Source organism: Sparus aurata, chromosome 14, assembly GCF_900880675.1.
Source record: "Sparus aurata chromosome 14, fSpaAur1.1, whole genome shotgun sequence".
Classification (NCBI taxonomy): domain Eukaryota; kingdom Metazoa; phylum Chordata; class Actinopteri; order Spariformes; family Sparidae; genus Sparus; species Sparus aurata.
The window spans coordinates 10,536,439-10,557,893 of record NC_044200.1 but is presented as its reverse complement, the minus strand read 5'-3'; the positions used below and the strand labels follow the sequence as shown (position 1 = coordinate 10,557,893).

The window sequence follows — 21,455 nt, the reverse complement described above, 5'->3', positions numbered from 1 at the left end:
TACAGTAATATAAGATAACCAGGGATGTCAAATAAATATGTTTTCCTTGCTGATATTTTAATTATTGACCAAATGTCCAGGAATCCGCCGCAACAGACGGATACATTCACCACAGCTTTATTTTAAAGGCAGTAGAACAATTCACATAGAGCGAGAGAAAAAAAGAAAAAAAAAAAAAAAAAGAATTTAATGTTAAAGGCTAAATCACTCGCCGCCACTGAGATTTTTTGCAGCGCAGGATGAGCAAAGATTGATAATACTTCCAGTGCAGCTCGAGCAGCTTACAGCGGCTCAGGTTAAAGGTAAGTCAGCCTGTAGGACTCGCTGATCCTCGGAGCTCACAGGGAAAAGGAGCATTTTTCCTAGTTCAAGTTAAACCAGCGCTCTGCCTACCGCCCCGTCAGTGCCAAGAGGCCTAGTTCAAACCCCGCCGTATTATCGAGTTGCCTAAACGAAAACAACCACTTTCAAACTTGATACTTGGCGCTAACATGGCGATTGGCATGAGCAACAGGATCACGGTAGAAGTATTTTGGATATACCAAAGGAAGATGTATGACTCGTTTTTTCCCGTAAAACGCTATCTGTGGTGGAGATCACGGACCCCCTTTCCTACATCCCACCTCCACACCGAGGGCGTCTCCTGCCTCCCACTCCACATGATTTCACTCTATAAATCTGGGATCTCTCAAATGGCTCAGCAGTCTGTTGTGCAGAAAAACCGAGATTCTCCCACGCGTCGATTTGTCAAATGATTTAAGATCCAAGCAGTTTGACCTGTGCGTAATTACGCGCGGCACACTCCTGACAGATTAACTTCTCCTGCCGTTGATGTCTAGAGCTTAATCAAGCGAAAGGAAAGGATTTCCTACAAGCAGCCAGCAGGGATTATTGGTTACAGGTAACAATATATATGTATTCTTCTTCTTCTTCTTTATCTAATTCTTCTTCTTTATCTAATTCTTCTTCTTTAGCTAATTCTTATTCTTTATCTAATTCTTCTTCTTTATCTTCTTCTTCTTTATCTAATTCTTCTTCTTTTTCTAATTCTTCTTCTTTATCTAATTCTTCTTCTTTTCTAATTCTTCTTCTTTATCTAATTCTTCTTGTTTATCGTCTTCTTCTTCTAATTCTTCCTCTTCTGCCTCTTCTTTTTCTTCTTCTCCTCCTCCTCCTTCTCCTCTTCCTTCTTCTTCGTCTTCTTCTTTATCCAATTATTCTTCTTTATTTAATTCTTCTTCTTCTTTTTGAGTAATCAACATAAGAATTCTGGTGCTACTCATTCTTTCTTTATTCTTTTTCTCTCTTTTTTTATTGAATGAGAACTTGTTATATAACCTTTTTTTTTCAACCTAAACTTTAGTGCTGTTGTTGTTGGGCTGTTGCATCTTTAATTCAGATTCCTACAGATATTTCTTCTTGTCAAAATGATATTTCAGTCTTTCAACTGGAATTTCAAATTTGGAAATACTTTGTTCTTGCACTGGTTCAAAGGTGAAACCGCTCCATGATAACTTACCCTGACCCCCCCAAATCAACACCAACCTTTGTCATGTTTCCCAGTGTTTCCAGGGTACAAGGTTAGGATTCAAAACAAAATGAAGGGTGAGTCCTTTTGAGCCCTGCTACATCCGTTTTAGACAACAGAGTCTCGATGATGAATTGAGGAGGCCCACGGCCTGAAGAAAGCCGCTGCTCTGTAATCCGGTGTAACGGCAGTGGGTACTTCTGTATCTTTTGCCAGATGGCAGCAGGGACAGGGCTGTGTGTCTTTGCCTCCTTCTCCTTCTAAAAATCAACGAGCATCTCCTTGGTTTAGCTGACGTGTGCACCACTCTGCAAGGCTGGTGATTTCCTCACTGTATGAACTCTCATCGTTGTTGGGTAATGTGGCCCGAATAAAGAACCATGGCTTCTCTCAGAATGTGACCGGTGAAAGACGAAAAACAAGACTCCAACAGTGACGCCTTAGGGATTGCGACCGACCGGACCTTGTCAGGGTTTTGTTTCCTGTTTAATGTTGAAACCTCTTGTATCATGTTTTTCTTCCACATTTTCTCTTGGTCTGTTTTAACACCTTTTTCCCCCCGTATCTCATTGGTTAATCACTCCCCGAGTATTCAAGCCTGTGTTCTTCCCTCAGTTTTCGTTGGTTCAGCTGTCAGTCCTGGGTCCTTTGTGTCCCTGCTTTGTTCTCTGTGGCTTTTTCTTCCTTGCGTGCCTTTTTGTTGCCAGTTTTTTGTCGCTTGCCTTTTTCTATTGCTGCTTTTTTGGTGTGTCTTGCGTTTGGGTCCTTCGATGTGTTGAGAGTGACACTTTCTGACATGCCCGTGAGACTAATTATTCACGGGCTACATGCGCTTGTGACGTCATTTTTGTCATTCAGTAACCCAAAGCAAATGGATCTTTAAAAGTCATGCCGATTGTAATACACGCTGAGTCCCAGTAGATAGCGCCATCGCACAAAAGGAGGTGGTTTATACCTCTGATAGCATTCTTGTTGTACATTAGCAATTTTATAGTGCTCCTCTGTGAAATAGTGACGAGGGTTCGGCTGTCAACAGCTCTTTTGTAATCTTCACTCCGGTTCATGTCAGTGTTGTTTTGCCAACACTTTGCGGGGGAAGCTCAAAAGAGTCACCGGGCAAAGTGCCAAATGGAAACTAGTCCATTGCCTTTTGTCCGCTTCTTAATTGACACCTGTCAGCCTGAACAAAGCTGCCTAATGACTTTCTATTTTTAGGCTCGAGCGTCAATGAATCACAACAACTATACAATGTTGCGTTTTTTCTGAGGGCGTCTCCTTGAGATCAACCTCTTTTAACACGGCGACAAGATGAAATCAGTTCTTGTTTTCAGATCATGAGCGCCCAGAATCCCTTTTTCTTTTGAGTGCCGTGGCGGTTATCAGTTGATCTGTCCCATTGCCTCATCTCTTGTATCGTCTGCCGCTTTCATTTCTTTGCACAACACCGCATTTATAAGAAGAGCACTCCCTGACAGTAAAACACAAGGTGTTGCTCTTGCGGCACTGTGCGGTCACCGTTGGCACACATACACTTTTATTGCGGCTTCTTTCACCTGCGTTGACCCCAAGTTTTGATAAGCAGTGGTCATCAGAACAGGCCGAAAAACCTGAGATAACCTTTGAGGCGAGGGGTAGGAAGTTGCTTGAAGTCATTCCTTTTAGCCGTTTGGCGGACGGCTCTTCTCTGTACAGCACATTCTGCCCCTGGCTGGACAAGATGTTCTTAGGGATGGATGTGAGAGGCGTTCATGGTTGACTTGCTTCGGGGCTGCAAGTTTTTTATTTATTTATTTATTTATGTTGTTTATTTCGGGCATGTCAATTCATAAACATCACATTTCATCATTGTTCAAATAATACAATACACATGGCCGAAAGGGAAAAGCGGGAGAAGCCAAAGCTTATCAAGTCCCGCCCCCATTACCCACAGGATAAAATCTTCATCCTGATCTTTTCTTGTCATTTGCATTTTACATTTTACCAGGTAACAGGGGAAAATTCAACAATACTGAAGCAAAGTATAAAAATGAAACAGTTCATGTTCAGGTGACACACCAGTCCTTCACATTAACTTCTGTGGAAAACAGGCGCAATCAAATACAAAGTTCAAGGCCCATCCCGATACTCCTCATGTCACTACCACTTTGCCCTAACCTTCCATTTTGACCTGCTCACGTTTTTTTGCCAGGAGAACTGTCATTTTCAACGTTTTATGGTTCCCTTCCTTATAACAAGCATAAAGCAATTGCTCATAGTTTGCTGATGGCTTGGCAGCTTACCATCATTTGGGAAATGTCTGTCAATAGACAACTTCTATGCTGCTAAGCTGCCCTGTTGTTTGACTTAAATAGGTGTTACAGTTCATTAGGTATACGGGTACATTTCACAGGGACAGATTTCAACTGCTACCCCTTGTAAGCCCCTTGTCTGAGGGGAAGGGGGCTCTCAAAAACGACAGGTTGGGGAAGTTAATGGACATAACGTATTTATTTACGTCACTTATGACACTTCATCTTTTCTTAAACCTAACCAAGTATTGTTTGTCTTTTTAACCAAGTTTTGCTACCTAAGCCTAACCATAACCTACATGTTTATGTTTGTTGCCATCTGCTCTACCATCCAAAGAAGGTAATGGGCCGGATTAGTTTATCACCTGCATGCAAGATAGGGCTTCTGCAAATGCATTGCACGCGATTTGAAAGTGTATGTCTGTGTTATTTGTATGCCAGTTAAAGAGAAGGAGTTGATTTAAAGACTTTAAATCACTGATATACTCTGCATTTTTTTTTTTTTTGCGTCTTTCAGCTCATTGTTTTGGTTTTTGGGCTCTCGGTTTTGCTGTTTTCAGTTGACTGTCTATCTCTCATAGTTTTTGGCCAAAGCCAAAAAACAAAAATCAAAACGAGCACCAGACAGCAGACAGAGGAAGTTGGCAACTAGCTGGCGAAGGAGAACAATTAACCGTTGAAAATTGAAATGTTTCCTTGTGTAGTTAGCTGAGAGATTAAAGGAGAGCAAATATTAATTCCACAAAAATGATAATGTTTCTAATCTGTATCTGCTGGATGTGTAAATAAGGAGCTGAACGCTAACACATTAAAGGTTACAGCGTGTTATTGTTTTGTCTGCAACTTGTTTCCACTGCAACCAAGTGGCCACAAAATAAATAATTATGGAAAACGAGTATTCTTTTTAAAACCTATGTGTATAATCCTTTTATTTCACAGCTTCACAGTCTAAGATTCCAGATTCTGTCAGCCCCACAGTGTGTTACATGCCATGTAAGGGCATGAAGTAGCTCCCAGACAAGAGGAAGTTTTCTGTGTGCAATCACTGGGGAGTTAAATGTCAGGGGGTGACTATCATGACTAACTAAGCCATGGGTGAAGGATTTTTCTGTGGTTTGCCTTTATCAACCACATGTTAAGAAACCTAACCCCAGAACATGAACTTTAAGCCCTCCTCTGTATAACTGAATCCTCAAATTCAACCAGCAGTGTTATTGCAGTCCTACACCCTGCCCTGTAGGGTTCAGAGAGAGGTTGTACAGGATGAACACAACGTAATCAACATCATGCTTGTATTGAGTTTCAGCTACCGTGTTTTTCTCATGAACTCTGTTTGAATGGGATTATACTGAAAGGTGTGTACAAATACAGGAAACGTCAGAAAAACTGTTAACCCTGGAATGAATTGGATTGAATGGAAGTAGTGGGGGAAATCATAACACACAATTACTTGTATGTGGCTAAGTGACAGTCAAATAGAATGTTTGTTTGTTTTTTAAAGGGGAGAACTATGTTGTTTTGGAAAATAAATTCAAACTCAGAATCATAATATTTACAATATTAACGAGGTAATAATACAAACTCAGGAATATTTATCTTTTCCATCGCTGAATAAATAAGCTGTTCTCAGGTGAAAATAAGGTCACCAGAACACTGTTCTAAGCTAGAAAAGGTGGCAGGGTCCGCCACATATAAACAAAGTAAAAACAGAACGAAATTATGTTGTCCTTTAAGGTCAGTTTGTTTATTCAGTCATGAAAGCAAATAGTTTGTTTATTTAGGCATAAAATTGAGTCAATGAAGACTCTTCTCCTCTCCCAAAAACTACAAAGTGCACCTTTAAGTATGTCATGGGTGCCAGTGAGTAAAATCAAATGGAGAAGAGGATGTGCAGCGTCACTGCTGGCTCATTATTATCAAACCTTATTGGAAGTGCTGCAAGGAGGAAAGGTCCCTGATGTTTGTGTGTGTTTCCCACACACAACTATAATGAAACCCTTCATGGCTCCGCCTCCTCTCAAGAATATTTAAGTCCACAGTTTCCAGCTGCTTGTCTTTCATTTGGGTGCTTGGCTCTGCCCCAGCACACACATTTTTATGATAAAAAACAGGCAATAAAAACTTCCCAAACTCACTGTCCAGATAAGGCTGACCCCCATCTCACCCTCTCAGGAAGAAGAGGAACAAGAAGAAGAAGAAAAGAAGAACAGGGAAAAGGGAACAAGAAGAAAAAGTCACAGGAACTTGAAAAGAAGCAGAGCAGCAGCAGAATTGTGTGTTTGACTACTGGCTGGTGAAAAATGATCCTGTGGGCTGCCTTGGTGATGTCTCACTGGTGCTTGGGTCTGAGTGGAGCTGCAGGACTGGAGAGGATAGAGGGATGTGGCACCAGGTGTTCTCAGGTAAGACTGCACCCTCAGATTATACACTCACACATCGTCACTGAGCTGCTAAATACAGAGGTCCTATTACTAACCCCCGCTGCTAATACTACAGTACGGCAACTATGATTGATTCTACTACTACTGCTACTCATTCCTCTATGAGGCTCTGCAAACAGTCAAACAATGAAATAATGATGGAGGCGCTCCCACGCGCTGCTGTGTAGTCAATGCCTGACACTGTGTGACTCACCTGTTGACTCACTGGACATGTGAACAGAGCCTGAATACATCAAAGGTGATCTTGCACGCTGAACTGCACACATGCAGCATCTGAAGCACACGTTCATGGGGCTCACGTCTAGTGCTTAAAGTGCACTTACTTAATCATTTACTCAAGCCTGAGGAGGGAAACAAACAAAACAGCTGCAGATCTAGTTGATTGGAGAGTGGTGAAGTGACACCTGTAGCCTGTTTACTTCCCTCTAAGCAGAGGTCGAATGTAACTAATTGCTTTAACTCAAGTGCTATACAAATTGCAATTACAAGGTACTATTTTTTTTTAAATGCAACTTTGTACTCCTACTCCATTACATGTCCGAGGCAAATATTGTACTTTTTACTTCAGCCTCAGTTACTTGCAGCTCTTCAGATTACAATTTTCCCTTCCCTTCCTGTCCATCTTCAAATTTTGGCGATCTGAATGTGATTTTTTTCTGATAAACTGAAGGATGACCCGTTCCTTTACGGGTTGTAACAATTCTCCTGCTTCTCATAGCCAAGTAACTAAAACAGGCTGTCTATTCACGAGACAGTCGACTTCTGGGAGATAAACGACCCTCACCAGGACGGCGATTTTACGAACATGTGATGATCTTATCAGGAGGAGTTAGTCAGCTGCAGCAGTGAAATGCAACATACACATTAATGCAGCAGTATTATTCATTCAAAAACATATATGATCATATAGATATGATAGTAACTAAATGGGACCATGAGTACTTTTACTTTTAGTAGTATTTTCAAATTGTTGTAGAAGTCAGTGTTGTAAAAAGTACCCACAAGTCATAATTGGGTAAAAGGAAAAATATTGTGTTAAAATATAAGTATTTGATATTAAATGTTCTTGAGTATCAAAAGTAAACGTACAAGTGAATAATACATATAATACAGATCCGAGATTCAGTATTTTCCCAGTTATCAGAATGTGTCTTTTTGTTTGTTTGTAGGTTTTTTCAATGTGATTGCTGATAAAATTATTTAAATGCAGTATGTGATCTCGAAAGTATCTTGTAACTAAAGTTATGAAGTAAATGTAGTGAGTTAAAAGTGTAATATCTGCCTCCAAAATGTAGCGGAGTGGGAGTCTAGAGTAGCAGGGAATGGGAATATTCAACTACCTCAAAATTGCACTTAGTATTAGTGCTATTACTTAAATGAAAACCTAAATAGACTCCTTTCGTTTCCCCCCATTCTTTCTGTTTTTCAAGCTGCTACAGGGATATGAATTCAAAACCATAAATCATGGTCTTGTTGTTACAACCTCCAGTGTTGACTTTCAAAAGGTCGCTAACTATGAGAGCCAGTGTCTTGTTATCGGGAGGTCGCTGGTTCGATTCCCCTGGTCTGCGTGTCAAAGTGTCCGTGGGCGAGAAGCTGAACCCCAAACTGCTCCTGACGTGCTGGTCGGCACCTTGCATGGTAGCCGCCGCCATCAGTGTATGACTGTGTGTACGAATTACTGTAAGTCGCTCTTGACAAAAGCTAAATGCAAAAGACATTTTCTGGCTGATTTATAACCAAGGATGTGTTTTTAACAAATTTTGGAAGCAAGCTCGGGAAAACAGTGCTGCACCTATTGACATCAGTGATGCACACGACTTAGCACATACTCGTGTTGCAGCTGCCCTAAAAGCACGAAAAGACAAGTAGAGTAACTGATTGCAACATGTAAATACCCTTTGTATTGGGCGGATTTTTTGGACCATAACAACCTGCAGCGAGATTTGGTTATGAACTGGTTGAGTTTTACTTGAAGGAGCAATGAGGATGTAAAACACTCCTTATCTGGGAATTCCCTCCTCTGCAGAGCTTGCCTTTGCAGACCTTTGTTCTCTTTGTTAAGAATTACTTTATTAAGGCAGCTCCAACAGAAAGAAGGGTCACAGAAAAGAGAGTTGCGGACTGTTTCACCTGAGTGCTCTCTTCGTCTCTTCCTTGCAGGGCCTTCACTGCAAGAACAAGCCAGATTGTGAGTACAGACATGGTCGCCGCGTCACATCGGCACTCATGCATGCACACTGAACATGGTTTTGCACAATGACTCTGTGTGTTGCTGCCAGAATTGCTGTCATTTTTATACGTTTTTATTGCACTGTTATGTTGCCAAAGAACTGTCATCAGAGTATGGATATGGGTGTCAAGAGGTCCATAAAACCACATTAAAACCATGTAAAACTAGAAACCCCTTAAATCATTTTTAATGATCTGAAAGTAGGCACGCCCCACCTATCAAAAGGTATGAGAACATTTCAAATGCTTAACCTGGGCAGGATGCAGGTGTCAAATTGAATCATTGAATTGACCTCCTTGCGGTGATAAAACTAAGCAGGACACATACATAACATGTGCATTCAAAGAGCACAGAGAGGAATCACTATGTCTTTATCATGATGGAGGACTGCTAAAGTAATTTGTTTTTCTCACTTAATAATAGATAATAACTGACATGGAAGTACACACCCAATGTTCTGACTTCCACTGAACACCCACCTTGAACACTATCAGTTATCTCTGTTATGGTCGCAGGTGGCAGGAAAACCTCACTGCATCAGGGATTTCTAATCAGGGGTGTTGAAAGATAACGTAATGTATTTTTTTCTGGCAGCTTTATTTCCTCCTCCGTGTCAGACCCCCGCCGAAGGTCTCGACACATCCTCCGTGTTCCACAACATCAGCCTGTCCCCGGTCATGAGGTGTGAGGGGAAGCAGAAGTGCTCACTGCACCTCAGCATCAAAACCAAGTTACAACTTCATGGTATGTAAATGATGTGATTGAACATTTACCAGATGGTTTGGTTAAAGGTGCAATATGTAAGAATCAGCGCCCTGTTGAATTAATACTCTAGACAAAAGTAGGGGGCAGCAATTGAACAGAATAACAGCCCACTGCTGCAAACAGTAGCTCCCATTGGCTGGTTAGCTCATTTAGCCAGACTGCGTACTCAGCGCAGCGGCGGAGTGTTGATGTTCACACCGCTAGCGCTGGAGCTTTGGACCTGGATGGGTCTGAGCTAGCTGGTTAGCATGCTAAATTGAGTAAAAATCTCTTCATCATAATGTCATAATGTTAAATGTTTTCTGATGTTTTCAACTAAGATTCTTACAAATTGCATAAAAACCTTCCTCCTACAGTGACCAATTGGAACTTCATTCCAGAGGGTTGGAAACTCTAATGCAAAGTTACCACGTTAGCGAGTGGTTTTTGGAATAACTACTTCTGAAAAGTCTGGCGATAGGTCACCCAATTCTTGAGATTTTTTCTTCTGTTTTGTTTGAAATGGATATTTATGAAATTTCTTGTTTTCGATAAATAATTTTTAATGCCAATTTATGCCAATTGAGTTGATGGTACTCAACAGGGGAACATATGTGATAGTCTAGACTCTCAGAGAAGTACATTTTCCAATGAATTACTTAAACAATTTGATTGAAGCCACTATTAAAGTATATGGAAATGTGTGACCAAGTGGCAGTATTGGGCAGCAGTGCATCACTCAATCAGTAAAGTGTTACAGCAATGCGATTACTTTTCTCAGTAAATGTAGAGAAAGATCATGTTGTGTGGTGAAAAGAGACATTTTGGTCACCATGTGCACCGCTAACCTACCCCACAGATCACAAACCAGTCACAAGACTCTACGGATGATGTGTTTGAATCCGTGAGTCAAGTGGATAACGAAAAAAACGTTAGTCGCCTCACAAACGTTTTGAATATAAACTTCATTATGGAAACGTCTCCTTGCCCACCACGTCACGGTAAGCATCCACGAGTGTCACATTACGTGAGTTGCCATGACGCGTATAAAAAATAGAGGCTCTAGAAGGCATTTACGCAGCAAATTAGCAACCAGTGACCGCCCGTTTTCTAGTACTCAGTCTTTAGTTGGCAAAAAAAAAATCAGCAATTCTCTGTAACTGACGAGCAGAAGTCCTGACTCTACTGATTTTAACTCTGTCGTAATGAGGAAGTTTCCAAAGGAACTCTTCAGGTGTAGTCGAGCCGAAATGCGACCAGTCATGGTAAAAGATGGTTATCACTGATGACACAGATGAACAGTAAAGGAAGTCTCATTCATAAAGACAAACACTTTCCCCGACCAGACTTCTGCTTTTGCATCATGAAAATACCAGCTGATGACTTCTGTTCCTGATTCCAGCACAGGAAGCATCTGATCTAATGAGGTGTGGTTCATAGCACACACTGAGTCACATTTGTCCACACTGCGCTGGCTGCAGCAGGGAAACTCTGATCCAGTTTGACTCTGCCGAAAAAAAGTGACACACGACATTCTTCCTGCATGTCATCCGAACTAATGCTGACTCACACTGAAATGCACTACTGGTTTTCTGAATGTTACTGTGTGACAGCCGACCTCCAGGCCTCTGACTTTGATGCAATTCTCTCCCCCAGAGTCCGTCCATGGCGTGTCAATCTGCACCATGGCCACGGGGATGATGGGGAACTGCCGAATTGTCAGCTTCACAAGAGCGTCGAGAGAAAGGATGTCTGGACAGCAGGTAGACTGTTAAGAGCATCTCGTTTGAATTTTTGGGGACATTTAGTTGTGTAGTGTGATGCTAGAGTTAGTTTTCTTTGGGAGTCAAATTTCATGCAAATCCACGTAGTAAATAAGAGTTTAAACAGTTCACCCTTTATCATAAAAAACAAAACAAAAATATTTTTCCTCGTACCTGTAGTGCTATTTTCGGCTTGAGTCGCCACGTTTTGTAGTAATCAGCCCTAAAGATAACTGCCTTCTTTGGATATAGCGGAACTAGATGGCAGTTGGCTTGTGGCAAAATGCAAATACAATACTACAATCGGTAAAATCTAGCATCAGTGTCCAGAAATCATGACCCAGTTCCTCGAGATAATCCACAGACCTCGCTGTGAGCGGTTCCATGTGGGAACAACTTACCCAGAAGGAAGCGTGCCTTTACTCGCGGACGAGACGCTAGCTGACTAAGATAGCTAACGCCACAGCTCAGCCATGGAGGAGGAGGCCATCAATGTTTACAATCACAATCACGAGCCTGAACTTCTGTGTTGTGGCAGACGCTGGGCAAGGACTCAACTGTTGCTCTTTGTTAGCGTAGCGGAACGTGCATTGAGTCACTTCCTTTGGACCGTCGCAACCTGAGTCCTTCACACAGAAATCCGCTGTCCAGCACCGTTAAACAACTTAAACAAATCGTCCGCAGGAAAAGCCTCTTATTTTTCACCCATGGCCTATGAAAAAGTGATAAATACACGTAATTTGCTACAAATTGATACACAGAGTCTCTTTAAGAGACACAATTACACTGTCGAAAACAGCAAATTGATGGGAATACGATTTTTCTGTAACGTCTGAGATATCTTTTTCAAGCAAATCTCCCATCACTCGGAAGGACACAGCTGCTAATTTGCCAGTTTGTCATTTCTTTGTGCGTCGTGTAATGATTTGGTTTTTAATGTTGGTCCAAACATCTTCGCCTGTCTTTTTCCCTTTCTCCCGCTGCAGGTGGAACTCGAGAATGATTGCACTGACCTTTCTCCGGGCCAACAAGTCAGAGTAACAGTGAAGACAGTGCCAAGCTACTGTGGAATTACCTGGACAACCACCTATGAAGCTCCAGGTATATGCAAATTTGCATAACTATGCAAACAGACACTCATGGGATCATGACCGAAAAGTTACAGGAACTCAACCCAAGTACTTCCTTGTAATCGATAGAAACATAAGAGACACTTACACCCCCTGTTATGTAAAGATGGAGGTAAAATGATTCATGCGGTAAGGAGAAAACTGTCATGGGTAGATTATTAGGTTAGGAGTTATGTTACAGTCGTCTTGCGGCAATCTTTTCAGTTAGTAATCAATACTTTTCTCCACAGGATGCGTCAGGGAAGACTTGCGAAGGCACGTCCCAGAATGCATCAGTAAGTGCACTTTTTTTTTGTTTCCCAGCCGGGAAACCGCTCTCAGAGGCGGGATCTCACGTACGTCCGTGACCGAGGCAAACAAATCTCACACCCGCATGTCTCTTTCAGCTGGCAGGCTGTCGTACGATGTGAACCCACAGAAGAGGGAACTGAGTGTCCGGGTGTCGGACATGCTGGAAGATTACAGCTACCACCTCCGTCTGTGCCGCCGCAAGGATTTCATCTGCGCCGGTACAGGCGTAAATAAATTGGTTAGTCCCTCTTTTTATTGGAATCCGTCTATGATAAATGGCAACGCATGGTGGACAGACAACAGGATCTTACTTACTTACTTGCTTTCTCTTTAAAAGATCTTTAAGAAGCACAATAACCTATATAACACACTGAAAGAAATGAAAAAACATAAAGCATATTAGTTCTCCTGTACAGTGGGCAGGATTTGCATGAAACTGAAGAAAAATCCTATCTAAATATAAACCCTGTTAACGCCCCTCCAAGTTTTGGCTGTTGAAAGCACCCTTTGTCACTACAATCCCTTTCCTGGTAACCAGTTATTGAGTCAGTAGCCCATTCATTTTATATTTGTGGTGTGGTCGTAATCCACTTAGTCACGGACTTGCCTCTGAAGAGATTAAACGTGACTGCCACTGATTAAAACGCTGACGTTTTATGTGTCATTGATATGGAGACATATTCTCCGCTTGATAAAAGAACAGTTTTTGGGGTTTTACAGTGATAAAAGGTGGCTTATCCATCGGGTGACTCGGGAATCCCAAGCAGTCGGCCAACACCAACTTGTTATCGTGCTAATGAAAGGTGGCTGAATGTCATAATGCTTTGGCTGTCTTCCAGATTAAGAAGGAGGACCCCGTAAAGAGCGTCATCCTCCCATACGCCCGGCCTTTGCCCTGCCTCTGCATCGAGGTAAAACACTCCTGGTTCAATGTACAATGTGATCTGTTCACATTAGTCATCAGTTCCACAAAATCAATTGAACCTTTTGTAATCTTTAACATTCTTCACAGGGATGGTCGACAGTGATGGATGCCCCCAGAGTCCAGGTCTGCCCCTTTACGGACCGTGAGTCACTTGATTGCTTTCAGTCGGATTAAATTCTGCGTCCTTTTTTCTTTTTTTTTTTTTATGACTTCATGAGTGATACCACGCCATTTAAAAAAGAACATGACCTCACCTGCCTGCAGGTCTCGAGGAGCTGTGGTCAGAAATAACCTTCGACCCGCTGGCGGGGACGCTATCGTGGGAGCCCGCCTGTCCGGTCGCAGCTGTGGTTTCGCTGTGTCAGGAAAGAGAGGACGGCGGCTGTGTGGATCTGCCTCACGCCTCGCAGAATGTGAGCAGAGAAAAGGTACAGCACTCTGAAATGTTGAAGTGCAGGTTGTGTTTACCTGTAGTGTGTTTCCGACTGTTTGGTGAAGTAGCTTGGAGCTGATGTACGTGTGAGCCAACAATGCACAGGATTAACACTCTGCATGCCAGAGATGCCACGAAGATTAAAGACTTGAGTCAGGTCTTGTCTCGCAGATTAGGCTCAGCTCATTAGAAAAAAAAAAAAAAAAAGTTAAGTAGGGCTGGGCGATTATTTTAAAAATAATAATCACGATAATTTTGATTGATATTGAAATCACGATTAATAAACACGATTATTCACTGATTTCAAAAAAAATATTTATTGAGCCACCAAAACTCAACTTTAAATATAACTTTTAGAAAAACAACCGTATAGATTAGTAACAAGTAAAAAAGTAAATGATAATAATATTTGTATGTTTGCGTGATGGCAACACGTACCGCTTGTCCAAAGTGTTGACCAGTGTCTTGAAGCCTGGGTTGCTAACTGTACTGATAGGGCACATGTCCTTAGCTAGCATGAATGTCACAGCCTCCGTTATCTCTCGCTGTCGCCGGGAGCCGGTGGGTTATGGAGCGGCATTGTAAACAGTGTCGTCAATGGAGGACTGTGTTGCGGTGGCGGTGGCTGTGGCTGAAGTTGGCGCTCTTGCACTTTTTTGGGTCTTTTGCTCCATCAATACTTTGTCAGAGACCACTTTATGGTTAAATAAATTTGTCGTGTTGCCCAGGGGAGCAGATGCGACGGTGTGACAGACTTTGCTCCACGTCCGACGATTTGAAGCCAAAATGTCTCCGAATGACCGAAGTTGTCCTACCTTTCTTTTCAACTAAAGGCTCAGGCTGGTTTTCTGCCATGTTGTCAATCGCTCGTTCCACAATTGATCCACACACTCACTGCTGCAGCTGCAGGCGACACAGGTGCATTCACTGTGCTTTTACATCGCAGTAGTTTGCATACACGACGCGTGGCGGCACGTTAATCGTTTTTCTTTCGATTACAGTGTTTTTCGTGATCGTGAGAAGCCAAAATCGAAATCGCGATCAAAATTCGATTAATCGCCCAGCCCTAAAGTTAAGTGTCACCTTTGTCACAATTCGTAATAACATGTTGTCAAGGGTTTGAACACATCATGGTTGTACGGAATGGAAATATTGTGTGAAGGACAGATCTGATAGTGGCTCGTGACGTCGTCTGTTTGTGCCAAAAGCCCGGTATTACATTATTCTGAAAACGTCTTCCTTAATTCCTTCCTTAAGGCATAATTTATGCATAAAACAAGTTATGACAACAGCCGGTGTGTGTGTTGTTTTGTTTTTTTTGGCCAGGAAACTTATTAATTGCACCTAGTCAGGCTTCTGGAAAGCGTTTTAAAAGGACTCAAAGTGAACGCATTCCAACCTCGCTTACAGGAGAGCCTGCGCAGCTGGGAGTCCTAAGAGGAAACAGAGATTGCATATTTATATGAGATCTTTGTTGGATTAAACCCGAGCCCGCGTCACTCGAGAAGGGAATTCTCTGTTGATATAAAAATAGCCGGTGACGCAGAGTCTCCATGAAGGCTGAATCTGGCTGACCTGATAAAAACAACTACGCCTGTACCACAGCACAACACTAGTAGTTTAGCATTTAGTCAGACTGAAACTAAATATTTGTACATTCTGTGTCTGAACATTGTTATGTCATTTCTAACACTTTCCATCAATTGCTTGCCAGATGACATTTACTGAAGTGGATCCACACCCTCAACTGTGCATGAAGGTAATGATCACCTTTCACCCTTTGGCTCTTTCAGTTTCAGTGGAAAGAAACAATAGCGCTGACGTACTGTAAATCATATCAGTAGGCTACAGGGCCGGAGTCAGGAGGTTTGAGGGACAGGGGCCAAAAATGACAAACGGCACCAGGGGAGGTTGTGGCTCAGGGATAGAGCTAGTGTCTTGGGGCCCAATTGGTCATTTAAATCAAACAAGTGTAGAATGGCATGTTGGGAATTTATGGGGGTCGCTGTTGCCACAGACTGTTCCTGGTTCAGCGCAGTAGCCTAGCTTCCCTGAGTCCCTGCTTGTGTGACGAGTTAGTGGTGCTGTTAGCTTGATTTTGCTCCCTTTACAAAGAGCCAGGCTACTGTAAACGTTGTGCTAAGCTAAGAGAACTGTCTATAGGGCAGGAAGATAAACCTAGCATCTGGTTGCCTAAGGTTACTGGTTAGCTGGCACTGATTAGTAGCTAAGCTCATTGGCTGCTGGCTAGCTTTATATTTGCCAAATACTAGTGGCTTTGTTAGTTCAGATTAATGAATTCAGGAACAGGAATGCCAGATAATAGCATGAAAAACATTTAACATACATCGGACATACTTATTTTTACAATGATATACTCATTTTTGGCGGTATAGAGTAACTTATTGCTTTCTAATGCTTACATATAACATGTTAGTGCTGATGGCCTCTGCACTGCTGAACCTGTTCATTTCTATAAAAGGATCGCACAGTGTATGATCACACCTTTCACAATGGTGACTGCAGTGCTAAAAGAGGGAAGCTGTGCTTTTGTTATCTGCAGTTTTTAGACTCTGCACTGATTTACAACAGTACTTAACTGGAACTATTTTCTGTGGGCATGTTCTCTAATGCAAATTCTCAAATTTAGGTTCCTGTCTTAGAACAAAGAATGATGTTTATGGGCTTGACATGCTGGATGAAGAGATTTACAAAATACAATTCTTCAATCTTCTCCAGTTCACTGCCGGCTCTCAGTCCTGGACCAAGTGCCCCTTTGCGAATGGACGATTCCAAGGTACCACTTGTTGTCACATCAGCATGCTAATCATATCATCATTATCACACAGACAGCCATTTCCGAGCCACATTTAGATTATATTATGAAGCTAATGACGGACATAATGCAATATGGTGTTGGGAAATTGGCCATGATAACGATAGCTGTGCTGTCATTTTCCAGCATGGGAGATTGTTGTGACGAGAAAGCAAGATCACGAAGATGTGCAGATGTCGTCCCAGATCAATGCAACGTTTTCTGTGGGGCTGTGTGTGAAGTCTGAAGGGTCTGCTGGGTGCCAGGTCACAGAAACACACACCGTTCACGTGGTAGGTATCACACACTTGTGATGCAGATTCTAAAAAGATGTTTATATAATTCTGTCATCTTGAAGATGATCATAAATGTCAACTGTGCAAGCAAGTTATTACAGCACATATTTACGTGGTCTCTTGTGACTGTAGTAAGTATTACAGCAGCAAAGGAGGAAGTCAGGTGATGGACTAAAAAGAGTGTGAAAATCCTGATTTGTGAAGTCCAGAGAGTTATTTTGACCTGTTAACATAGTTAAGGTATGTCACTTATGTACATAGCGTAACTTAGGTCATGAAAGTAACATAAGCACGAACGCATGCATGTAGGCTAGGTTCCATTAATAACGTACTTATTTAAACCCACACCATAAAGTTTTCCTAAACCTAACCAAGTAATTTTGTTGCCTAAACCAACCATTTATCATGTCTGTGTATTGAATATAGAGCTACAAACAACAGCAATAGTTAGCCTAGCTCTGCACGGATACTGGCTGGCACAAAGGAGAAATGCTAGCCTAGCTTTGTCTAAAATTCACCCACTAGCACCTCTAAAATGTTACGCCGATTGTTGGTGCCAGACTATTTCATGGCACACAGTAGCTTTCCTGAGTCACTGCTAAATTAAAACTTTAGAGACGCTGTTTGCTAGATTTTGTTACCTTTGGAAAGAGCCAGGCTACTGTAGACTTTTTGCTAAACTAAGCTAAGTGAACCGTCTGGAGAGCAAATTGGACGATTTACCAAGCATCTAGTGTTCTTAGGTTATGGTTAGCTGGTGCTGGTTAGCTTCTAAGCTAATCGACTGCTGGCGGTAGCTAGCCTACATATTTGCCACAAACTGTAGGCTACTTTAGAGAACTATCTTCATCAATTTCTTTCATTTCATGTCAGTTTAGTGCTGGGTGAATGTGACTGGGACAGTGATGGTGTTGAGGAGTTAATGGTAATCATCCTATTCAGTCGTTTAGATATGAGGATATGTTGGATGAACTGCATTATTTGTACATCAGTAACCCAGTATGGCCTGTATGGTAACACTGCGAGGACATGCCACAACATGCTCGTAAAGTCTTTACGGCAGTGTCTCGTCTGATACCTGTTTCTTCTGTATTTTGCTTTTTATTTGCCAGGAAACGCCACCTTTCATCTAAGATGGTATTTCCTCAAACCACTGTATGTAATCAACAAAGCAATTACATGTAATAACACCTATAAATGGTTGTTTGACAGAAATAACGATCTGCCAACACATCAGCAGCATAAAACGTGCACCGGCAGGTTTCCGTTATTGTTATTGCTCCGGCATTAAACTGTAACGCTTCATCAGTCAGCCATCTCCTGAATTACTACGGAACAGCTGCCTGGCTGACAACAAATAAAAGAGACAATATAAACAAAACAGGATGTCAATCATAACGGCTTACATTACCGTGTCGTTTGTCTGTTTATCAGGAAAAACGCAAAGCTGTCGGATTAAACCTGGCAGGGGAACTATGCGGCTCCTGTCTCCAGGTGTGTTTGTAAAGTCAATACGTCCTTTGAGGTACACAATGCTTTCACCTTTTTAGGCAAACAGTGACTCTGAATACATGCTTTGAATTTGGATAGGTGATGAGGCTCGATGTGAAATTTGCTGCCACAGTCAATCACTGTCTTAAGGAATGTGGTAAGTACATTTTTTGGGGGGTGCTTCTGCTCCTTATGTACTAGAAATCATCCCTCTCTTCATTTCTCCTCTCAATCCTGGTTTATACAACTCTTCCAAATCTTTCTTCATCAGTTTGAGATGTTGATGGTTTCCGCTGCTTCTTCTTTTGAAGTGTATTGAAGCTGTAGTGAGGCATACGTTTACTGTAACGCTGTTTCTAATAGAGTAATTACAAGAGTGTGAGCCCCTGATGTTCCCCTAAGTGTTTTCTTGGCATCATTCTGAAGAATGAGAGGATTCTCTGTAACATTCACTCCATGTAAATTTCAGTGGCAGTGAACCATGAGACCATTATGTATAAACATAAGGGCTTTAAAGGAAAGTGATAAGGATCTTTGATGCACTGCATTTGTTCGTCACGCAAAGAGATTGAGAAACAGAATGCATACGGGTTGTATCATTTTCAGCAGTTTGATAAACACAGGATAGTCTTAAGAGTAAAAGGGGGAAAAGGCACTTTAAAGAAAACTTTAAAGATTAATATGTTACAAGCTGTTTCTGCTATCTCAGCTAAACTAAGCCAAGCTAAGCTTAGCTAAGTTCAGCTAAGCTAACTTTGTTCTTAACTCTTGATTCCTTTTAATACAAGTATATTAGCAATAAAAAAAAAAAGTCAGATTTTGAGAACATTTCTCCCCTGTAACAACTAATTGCCGACCATTTTGCTAATTAGGACAACATGTGATCTACATATTTGGCTCACATGCCTCATCATTCAGACTATAATTGTTTGGATCTGTGCGTGGAACAAACCGAGCCTTTCACTGTCACCAGGTTTATACATTATGTCAGTATGTGCCACGTCTAGCCTGAAAATGCTGTATATTTGTCTTTAACCTGTGAATTTTCTTGACAGATCCATCAACTGCCGTCGAACCTGTAATCTCCAGACAAGCCTCTTGGGACTTGACCTGGGTCGTTGTACCAGCTGGAGTTTGCCTCTCCGGCATCATTATCATCACTCTGGTGCTTCACGCCCTGTTAACCAGTAGGTAGAAAATTACATAAGCCTGCTCAGGCCTGGGTCGTTGTTTACTGTGTTGACATACTGCTATGTAAGCACTTGGCCAAAATTGATTTTGGCTCAGTTACAATGTCCACCCTTCAAACTCACAGATGTCGTATGCTCCTGATAAGTCTGTCGGGGCAAAGGGGTGCATTGTAACAGCCTTGGATCACACTTAATTGCTTGGCTCAACAGAACTGTGCGCAATTCATAGTGTTTAAATAAGATAAAACAAACAGTTCATATCTGTGTTTGTTTTCCCTCTCACTGATAACTAATTGAGGTTTCGTAATTTCTAATTCAATGGTGGAAGAATTGTATCTTTATATGTGCTTACATTAAGCAAACATGGCCATATCACAGTGTAAGAATACTGTCACAAATAAAAATCTGCATGTATAGTTTACTAAAAGGCTCACTCCATCAATATGACATGCTGAATTGTCTTGGGGACCCGGATGTCACTCAGTGGCTAAGTTGCATTCAAACAAAATGCATTGAATTTGTGTAGTAACTCTTTAAGTAAAAGGTTTTTAGCATCAAAATATACCCTGGCGAAATTACAATAAGTTAGAATAGTGGATAATACATGATTGAGCTATGATTATTGATGCCTTAATACGTACATCGCTCATATCATACTAAAGCTCCTGCTGGTAAAAATGAAAAAATAATTGTTGTTGCAATCAGGTCTAAAAGACACCAGGTCAAGTATACTTCTATACAGTTCATACTGTATCATAACACATCTTATATTGCTGCACATTTTATGTCTTTCCATGAACTTGTGGTACTATACCGGGAGATATTTGTATATGTAAAGTGAACCACATCATCTGTGAGATTATACAAATTGACGTTTTTTAAATGAACCGGCTACGGACGTCTAAACAGGACTTACTTTGTGAATTTATGGCTTGCATTAACCTAAAATTACATAGCTGTGGCTGTGTTGGGTATTGTAAAAATGGACAACTCATTTAAATAAAAAGCCACGACTGAATTTATACTATAGGTCTATTTCCTCATCTGATTCCCCTTGATTCTATTTCAGTCTATCAGAGGAGGAAACAAGAGAGAAATGGGGACTGTTCTTCGGAAAAGCAAACAGGTGAGATTATCACAATCTTCTAGTTCCTTTCTTATTTGAATACGCAGGATATGCGCTTTCACATACCTAACTGCTGACCCTTTATCCTGACAGGTCCCTCTTTTGAGTGTGTGGTCCCTGCATTTCCATCTCAACCTGTCCTCCACAGAGGGGTCCTCATACCGGATGCACTGCAGTATGGGAACACAGAGAAGGCCAACTTAATCTCTAATTAACCAAAGAGACTAAGAGCATTACTTTACAATTTGCAGTACAAGACTGTAAAGATTGTTACACAAACCACATAAGTTCTCTGTTGAATGCAGTGTACAATGTTGGGGCAGATATTTCAGATGTTATGTACGTTACCTAGTGTGCGTGTGTGCTTGATAGTGTGCTTGCCATATTATTGCCGGTTGTTAATATGTTCTGTGTGGTGTTGTCTCTTTGGGTGAAAGCCTATGTGAATTAAGTTAAAATGTTCATCCAGCATGCAGCTAAACAGTCATTTCCTGAATTTAAATGTCTATTTTCAATAAAAAATGCCAAACTTGGAAGAAAACCGTTGAAAACTGTTGATAATTAATGTTATAATTTTTTTTTGCAAATGTTGGAGGGGAATGATTCACTTCCTTTCAGTTTCGGCGTGGTCCAAAATTTGAATCGCAATAAACATTTCCTCATCGAAGCTTCCTTGTATTAGAAGTCAGAGCCATACATGCAGCGGATCACTTACAACATTTAGTCATATGACAACTAGAAATACTAGAAAACATGACGGA

At 41.5% G+C, this 21,455-nt stretch overlaps 1 protein-coding gene across 1 annotated transcript; it reads left to right on the top strand.

Moving 5' to 3' along the window:
• The first annotated feature begins 248 nt into the window (after positions 1 to 248).
• On the top strand, positions 249 to 21,245 carry il17rel (interleukin 17 receptor E-like). The gene is made up of 19 exons (XM_030440012.1): positions 249 to 901; positions 5,989 to 6,218; positions 8,421 to 8,448; positions 9,085 to 9,234; positions 10,891 to 10,997; positions 11,984 to 12,098; positions 12,358 to 12,402; positions 12,514 to 12,656; positions 13,258 to 13,329; positions 13,431 to 13,485; positions 13,608 to 13,771; positions 15,491 to 15,535; positions 16,516 to 16,573; positions 16,739 to 16,884; positions 18,322 to 18,381; positions 18,478 to 18,535; positions 19,434 to 19,565; positions 20,638 to 20,694; positions 20,788 to 21,245. The coding sequence occupies exons 2-19, from the start codon at positions 6,117 to 6,119 to the stop codon at positions 20,907 to 20,909; spliced, it is 1,659 nt and encodes a 552-aa protein (XP_030295872.1). The 5' UTR covers positions 249 to 901; positions 5,989 to 6,116; the 3' UTR covers positions 20,910 to 21,245.
• The last annotated feature ends 210 nt before the right edge of the window (positions 21,246 to 21,455 follow it).